The sequence below is a fragment of the Drosophila eugracilis genome, unplaced genomic scaffold (assembly GCF_018153835.1).
Source record: "Drosophila eugracilis isolate 14026-0451.02 unplaced genomic scaffold, ASM1815383v1 contig_2154, whole genome shotgun sequence".
Taxonomy (NCBI): Eukaryota; Metazoa; Arthropoda; class Insecta; order Diptera; family Drosophilidae; genus Drosophila; species Drosophila eugracilis.
Window position 1 is genome coordinate 7,284,211 of NW_024573038.1, and position 7,955 is coordinate 7,292,165.

The 7,955-nt window shown below is 43.2% G+C and overlaps 3 protein-coding genes across 3 annotated transcripts; all 3 read left to right on the forward strand.

Moving 5' to 3' along the window:
- Positions 1 to 45: 45 nt before the first annotated feature.
- Positions 46 to 1,077, forward strand: LOC108114013 (serine/threonine-protein phosphatase 4 catalytic subunit-like). Its single transcript, XM_017224760.1, has 2 exons — positions 46 to 870; positions 931 to 1,077. The coding sequence occupies exons 1-2, from the start codon at positions 77 to 79 to the stop codon at positions 1,058 to 1,060; spliced, it is 924 nt and encodes a 307-aa protein (XP_017080249.1). The 5' UTR covers positions 46 to 76; the 3' UTR covers positions 1,061 to 1,077.
- A 338-nt stretch (positions 1,078 to 1,415) lies between these two features.
- On the forward strand, positions 1,416 to 3,694 carry LOC108114715 (uncharacterized aarF domain-containing protein kinase 5). Its single transcript, XM_017225817.1, has 5 exons — positions 1,416 to 1,502; positions 1,565 to 2,401; positions 2,472 to 2,637; positions 2,708 to 3,054; positions 3,116 to 3,694. Exons 1-5 carry the CDS (start codon positions 1,488 to 1,490, stop codon positions 3,422 to 3,424), a joined length of 1,674 nt encoding a protein of 557 aa, XP_017081306.1. The 5' UTR covers positions 1,416 to 1,487; the 3' UTR covers positions 3,425 to 3,694.
- Positions 3,695 to 4,853: 1,159 nt separating this feature from the next.
- LOC108113979 (inactive ubiquitin carboxyl-terminal hydrolase MINDY-4B) lies at positions 4,854 to 7,883 on the forward strand. The gene is made up of 8 exons (XM_017224720.2): positions 4,854 to 4,963; positions 5,024 to 5,238; positions 5,332 to 5,500; positions 5,623 to 5,688; positions 5,764 to 5,834; positions 5,956 to 6,109; positions 6,183 to 6,254; positions 6,393 to 7,883. Exons 1-8 carry the CDS (start codon positions 4,907 to 4,909, stop codon positions 6,933 to 6,935), a joined length of 1,347 nt encoding a protein of 448 aa, XP_017080209.1. The 5' UTR covers positions 4,854 to 4,906; the 3' UTR covers positions 6,936 to 7,883.
- The last annotated feature ends 72 nt before the right edge of the window (positions 7,884 to 7,955 follow it).

Consider the following 7,955-nt stretch of genomic DNA (forward strand, 5'->3'; position numbering starts at 1 on the left):
AAGTAGCCTTGTCAAAAATATTTCTAAACAAGTCTCAAAGCTCTATTAACTGTTCTCCAATTCTTCAAATATTGCAATGACTGATAAAAACGATCTGGACCGCCAGATTGAGCGACTGTATCGCTGCGAGGCTCTTGAGGAATCAGAGATCCAGATCCTGTGCGCCAAGGCCCGCGAAATACTAGTGGAGGACGGTAATGTGCAGCGCTTGAACGCACCAGTAATTGTGTGCGGCGACATGCATGGCCAATTTTACGACCTATTAGAGCTGTTCAAGGTTGCCGGCCGTGTGCCAGAAGAGAAATTCCTTTTTATGGGCGACTTCGTGGACAGAGGCCACTTCAGCTTGGAGACCTTCCTTCTTCTCCTTGCCCTGAAGGTGCGCCATCCGGATCGCATCGCCTTGATCCGCGGGAATCACGAGACGCGCCAAATCACCCAGGTTTATGGATTCTACGACGAGTGCATGCGAAAGTTCGGCTCATCGAGCGTTTGGCGATTCTGCACGGATCTCTTTGACTACCTCAGTCCAGCTGCCTTAATTGATAGCAAGGTGTTCTGCGTCCACGGTGGACTGTCTCCTTCCATACAGTATCTAAACCAGATCCATTGTCTTGATCGCAAACAGGAGGTACCGCACGAGGGACCAATGTGCGATTTGCTTTGGAGCGATCCTGAGGATCAGGAGGGCTGGGAAATGTCGCCTCGTGGGGCTGGTTACCTCTTTGGATCTGATGTAGTCGACCGGTTCAGACACGATAACGACTTGGACTTAATCTGCCGCGCCCACCAGCTGGCAATGACTGGCTATAAGTGGCATTTCAATAAATCTGTTCTGACTGTATGGTCAGCTCCTAACTACTGCTATCGGTGAGTTCTCCATATCCAAGATATAAACTCTGCAATAACAATTCTGGTATTTACCGAAAGTTGCGGCAATGTGGCTTCCATCCTAGAATTGGATGAGGCGCTCAGGCGCAGTTTTATTATCTTTGATGCCGCTACTCCGGACAATCGAAAACGTCCCACAAAGGTACCACAGGCGGAATACTTTTTGTAAAAATGTCGAAACTAAGAACTCAAATAAAGCATCTTGACAAGCATAAAATGTCTTGCAGTCTGAACTAAATCGGCGGAACTTAACTAGAAAACCTGAGTTTTATCTACATATATCTAATTAGTTTTAATTATGTTTATAGGCCAATTTCTTAGTATATGTAGATTCATACAATTTCAAGTATGCTTTGTCTATCAAAGTATACAAACTATTTTTGACACACATAACCTGTCAGTTGACAAAACGGAAAAACATTTAATTTCTTAAACCGCCAAATGAGCGAAGGCGTTGGCGATGTTGCCCCATCATCGCATTGTTGTTATCATCACGACGGCGGCTCCACAAACAGCTGTTCGGACTCGTCAGCTGATATCGCGACAGGTGGCCAAAGGCTAAAGTTTGGGTGAACTTTGCAGCGCGCGGACGAAAAATGCGACCTCTTCAGGTGAGTTTTGTAATCCTAAAGTACCAAATGACTAATAAATCCGGATATTTTCCATCCTTCAGCGTGCGCGGCAGCTGTTGAGCGTGGGAAGCCGTATTCTGGACAGAAGACTTCTCCATGGCCAGCGAGAAGTGCCTGTCCAGAAACGCGGTATTCCCGTGGTCCGATTGAGTCTCCTAGCAGCCGGAGCAGGTGCGTTGGCTTACGATGGGATAGTAAACGACTTCACCTATTGCGGAGCTTCGGTGCGATTCGTTCGGTCTCTAAAAACTGCTGGATTAATAGCAGCTGACTATTTACAACTGGACGAGAATGATCCGGATTACGAAACGAAGGTGAAAGTGCTTCACAAAAAGAGCGCCGATCGTCTGTTGGAGACATGCTTGTTGAACGGCGGTCTGTACATCAAAGTTGGGCAAGGATTCGCCGCCATCAATCACATCCTACCCGTGGAATACACCAGCACACTGTCGTTGCTGCAGGATCGCTGTTTGCCAACCACCCAGGCGGATGTGCAGAAAGTTTTTCGCAAGGACTTTGGTCAGCTACCCGAGGAGATCTATCAAGAGTTTGACTACAAACCTGTGGCAGCCGCCAGTTTGGCGCAGGTTTTCAAAGCCAAGTTGCCCAGTGGTGAGCAAGTTGCCGTCAAGGTGCAGTACAATGATCTCCAGAAACGTTTCATCAGCGACCTAGGCACCATAATCTTCCTTCAGGACATTGTTGAGTTCTTTTTCAAGGACTACAACTTCGGTTGGATCTTGAATGATCTGCGAAAGAATTTGGTGTTGGAGCTAAACTTTTTACAGGAGGGTCGGAATGCAGAACGGTGTGCCACGGATATGAAAAAGTTCAAATATGTCCATGTTCCTAAAGTCTACTGGTCGCATACCAAAACGGTGAGTATCCATTAGATATTTGGATCACCATACTATATTCAATATATTTATATTTCTATATATCATCCAGCGCGTCCTGACTCTTGAGTGGATGGACGGATGTAAGATCAACGATCTTAAGACAATAGAAAGAGAAAAGCTCTGCTTGAAGGACATCGATGTTAAGCTCTTTGAGACCTTTGCTGAACAGATATTCTACACTGGCTTCGTACATGCCGATCCTCATCCAGGAAACAGTGGGTTAACTTTTCAAAATAACACTTTTATAATTTCTATTTAAATGTTTTTTTTTTTAATTTTCTCTAGTTTTTGTGCGTAAAAATAATAAAAATGGCCGAGCGGACATTGTCCTGTTGGATCATGGCCTTTACGAAGAACTGCCTCAAAATGTGCGCGGACCACTGTGCGAATTCTGGGAGGCTACAGTTCTGCGCGATGAGGCCAAGATGCAGAGCGCCGCCGAGAAGATCGGAATAGGCGACTACATGCGCTTCGCCGAAGTACTCTTCCAACAACCTATTCGAAATCGAGGAGGCAGCATAAGGGGTAAACTGACGCAGGAGGATATCGATCATATGCAGGAGATAGCTAGGAATAATTTTGAGCATATTATGGGCACACTGAAGGAGATGCCCAGAAGCATGTTGTTTGTGGTGAGTACTAAGTCTATCAAGATCTTCGACCATTCCTAAACCGTTGACCTTTCTATTGCAGGTCCGTAATCTAAACACGGTGCGAGCAATTAGCCATCAGCACGGAGACGTGGTAAATCGTCCCCGGGTGATGGCACGATATGCCCAAAAGTGTCTTTATATGCAGCAGAGTGGACGAAGTCCCGTGCAATATTTCCACTGGCTAAGACGGCGTATCTACTTTGAATACTGTTTGTTTTGCTCAGCCTTTAAGTTACGTCTCATTGACTGGTATTTCAATATCCTATATTTGATGGGTCGTGCTCCTGCCTCGGCTAGAACCGTAATGAGGGAAATTACGCAACCCCCAGAGCCAGAGATGTTGAGATGAGTGCCGAAACAGGTCGACCTAAATCATTAGTTTAAAATGTAGTTTTTAAGGTAAATGTTTTTATAAATATTTATATTATACTAGCTTATTCTCTGGCATATTGCAATTCCAATGACATCATGACAATGAATATGCTAGAGAATAGGTCAGGAATAGGGTTTTATATGGTGTGAAATGATAATATTTATTGTAAGATTATATGCAAAGTATTTATGCCTTTATGATGCTTTTTGGTTGAGGACGTATGAATAAATTTTTAAGCGAATTGTATTTAATTTTAGTTTTTTACTGCCTATCAAAACAGTGAAAATTAACTGACAGGAAAAAGATTTTTTTTAGGCTTAACAACCCTTCAAGTAGCTATCCTTCAACACTTTGGCTAAGCCAGATCATTTTTGACACCTTAGCAGCTTTTAGTCGTTTAGTGAATGCGGCATTCACTGGGTTGTGCATGCCAAGTCTGGGACTTTAATAAAATTCGCGGCGACTTGGCCAAGGTTATAACCAGCCAGGCAGCTAGCCAGACAGCCAATCAGCCTCAGTTATTGGGCCACTTTCACTTCCATTTAGGTCCGCCCAAAAATTCAACAAATCAATCGAGAGAGCCTGAAACACGAGTGCTGTCTAAATTTAAAATGACTGAGCAATACTGCGGTGGCCTCTGGAATGTCTTTACAGAGTTTATCATTGGAATATTAACACCCAGTAATGCACACACGACGGCATTGGTACAGGTGTTCCTGCCTCGGAATAGGCACAAATGGGCGTCAACTACATATTTCCGGTTGTGTGGAGCACCCTGACAGGCTCTGTGCAACATGCCAGATTCCAGTTGAATATAACCTCCACCTATGGCCAAGCCCATGTCCTATGTCCCATGTCTCCGTCTCCGTCTCGTCCCGACGTAACACTTTCACTTCTTGTGCCACATACATCGAGTTTCGTGTGCCGCACACAGAACTAAATTCAATTCAATTTCATTTAAAGTTACTTTCGCTGACTGACAGACAGCGAACGACCCTCTCAGCCTAAGCCTAAAACCCAGCACAGTGGGCTAGAAATCAATAATTCTGTTTACCCATCTGATTTTCTATAGATTTTCTAAAATATTATGTATTCTAAAATAAAAATCTAGTAAGTATCTAATATTTTTATAACAGAAGTAAAAACGTTATAAAATGCAACAGAATCTTAATCAGGCCCACTGTAACTAACTGCCACCTGACTTCTGTTTAGTTGCGCATACGCCCCGTGCGCCCACGGCTAAATATGAAATTAAAAATCCATGCTGAAGTGTGAAATGCCTAGGAGCTAGCTGTCTGCCGTCGCCTCCACCTCCAAACGCTCTACCAGCTGTGGCTCGACTTGGAGCCCGGAACCGTGCTCGTCGAGAAATCATTCGCCAACGAGTCGCAGAGTGGAGCAAAGGTCTCTAGCGGAAACGGAAATCAGCAGCTAATTAGAAAAAACAAAAAACAAAAAATGAACAAAGAGTTCATCACACAGGGCGGTACGCCCATTACCACTGAATTGGCCACGGTAATTAGTAGTTATCCGCATCCGGATGCGATTTGATCCAGCAGATTTGCTTTCGTTTAGGATCTGCGTAATCTGGTTTTCGGTACCGCCGCCATTCCCATGCGAGCCGAATGGCTTCAGACATCGTTTGTGTTTGGCGCTCCAAAGGAGGAGCTGGCCTACGGTCTCCGTTCGCCTCGAAATGCCACCCGTGGACTTTTGTCTGTCGTCCAGGGATTTGTCTTAAAGTATCTGCTCTTTGCCCGGAAGACCAGTCGCGTTGCTTCGCTTACAGAGTGCGTTTCCATTTCCCCTTTTCACTTCCGTTTCCGGTTTGGCTGTGTGCGAGTCTGAGTGGGTTATCCAGAGTACCTGTGTTTTGATTTCAGCCCACTCCTGGCCACAGCTGAAATGCAACGAGAAGCATTGTTCTGCGCCCTCTTAGAGATCCTGCGTACCATCTCGGACAAGGGCAAGGTCACCATTGTTCTACCCTCGGAGGACGAGGTGTTCGTGGAGCACAGCGCCTGTTACTTTCACGATTCCGTAACCGAAAAAGTAGGTGCCGTTATTGCATAATATATTATTATTGATTGTATAGACACTATAAGTTATTTTGCTTCGTAGCTTAAAACACATTAAAATACTATATAAAGTATACGTTCTATATAATCTCTCAGCTCTATGTCTTTACCCTATCACCCAACGAGGAGTTGGAATACTTCTTGAAGCGAAATTTCAAATACGTAAGACCCAGATAGTTAACTACTTACTTGCCCAGCCTATTTGATCAAACAGTTTGCACTTAACCCACCTAAAAGTTTACAGAGGAGGAGACCCCGGGCACCCTGCTGTTCCTTTATAGCGCCGTCCTCACGCGATCCATGGGAAAGTAAGATTAGCCCCAAGTGTTTGTATATTGCGAATGCTTTTGCTACGTTTCAGAGAACCTTTTCTTTATAATCACTCTAAATTTACCTTTCGGCGGTGAATACTTTCGAATATCTTTACAGAGTTCGAACCGATCTGGACTCTGCCAAATCCTCGCCCTTGACTTCCAGTAATCATGAGGAGGGTTCCCTAATGATTGTCACTTTGCTGCTGACGGGTCGTGCGACGCCCTACATACACAATGGTGTTGTAAATGTGGGAGACGAGAGTAGCTATGTGGGTAGCCAGAGATCAGGAGATAGTCCTATAAGATCTTTGTATGACCATGGTTTTAATTCTATTTTTCCAGGCAGTTCCTCAATATGGAGTCCTTAAGCGCTGCATGATTGGTCTACTTCTTTGGGACATTGAATCGGCTAGTGTAAGTAAATTAATCTAAAAAGTTATTATCTTTTCTTTAAGAATTTTACTACATTTTTATAAATTATTTATAAATTTTAAGTATATTTTTTGTTTTAAGTATTAAAAATATACATTTCTGGTACATTTCTCACAACAGGCTGCTGTTAATCAGAGTCGTCAGCCGGGTTCCCGCTTGAAGACGCCCAACTATCCCATCTGGATAACCAGCTGCACGGGACACTACGGCGTAATCTTCAACAAGAATCCGGATTTGCTGCGCAACTACCATGCTGAGTCGCGTTTCGATGTGAACTACTATAGCTGTTCGGGTCATCAGATATTGATGACCATCGATAATCGGACGTACAACGAACAGGCATTGGTCATGTTGGAGCGGCAACCAATCACGCCGGAGAGTACCTCGATGTCCGGAAAAGAGGAGGGCGGAGGCGGCGCTACGTCGCCAACGGCCATTTCCGGTGGAGGAGGTGCTGGTGCCGGCGGCGGTGTGGGTGGCGCTAGCGGCGGTGTTGGTGGTGCTGCTAGTGGCGCTAGCGGTGGTAACGATGTGGTCGCCAAGGAGGAGTCGACGCTCAACACGCCGTTGCAGCGTCTGATTCGTACCAAGTGGGAAGAGGCAACTATAAGCTTTCACGTGCAGCCATCGATGTTGAGTTATCTTTTTAGTACCACGCAGTAGAATCCCAGGAACGTAAAAGTTATAGAAACTCCTTTGCTAAAGTTAGAACGATTCACATTTAAGCACAAGAGATGTCATCAAAGATTAGTTAGATTTTGTTTTTAGTTTCATTAGATCAGCTTAGAGAAGAACTAAATCATAAACTAAAGGTCTATTAATATTATTCTTGAAATTTTGGTTTAAAGTTATTTATGGATCAGAAAAGATACTTAGATTACCTTTTATCATATTTATGTTATTTTTTAGTTAACCATTTCCTACTTGATCAAAAGCATGTAAGCTTGTTATGTTGTCTCTTGGTCTATGATATAAATCGACTTTCTTGGCGAATGACCAATGCACTAAGGAACTTAAATACTATTTATAAAATCTAATCAATATATAAACAGTTTTTATTCGCAAACAAAAAACAAGTAAGTTCCATTTGAAAGTAGCAAAATTAAAGTAATGAAAAATTCCCTTTTGAGATTACTCATAAGAACTCCAACTTTTAGCTTTATAGTTTTAATTACTTACCCAGATTAGTGCCATATAATGTAAGCTTACTAGATGATGCACAAGAGATTATAATTTAGCTAGCACTGAATGTAGTAAAATTCTACTGTTGCTGACTGTCCGATGGAAAATCCTTATTGGTATTTGAAAAAGATATAAATGGTTGAAAAATGAAGATTAAGAACCAAAACGGCGATGGTAAATACACGTAAAATATTCCAAGTATCTAAACTAATGCCAACGAGCTAAGGCAGATTTATGAACAACCTTCAGAAATCTGCCTGGATGAGGCCTCTCTTTACGGGATGAGCGACTGCAGGACTCTAAACCAGTTGATTGATGCTGCCGCCTGAAGCCACTAGATGATATAATATTATCAGATTTTATGTAGATCACCAACATGCTTCGATTACTCCAACTCCGCACTTTTCGATGATATATATATTTGCAAGATTTTGTTCCAAAATAAAAACACCCATGTACAATCTCTCTAAATTGAAAAATAATTCTTGTTGGGGAAAGGAA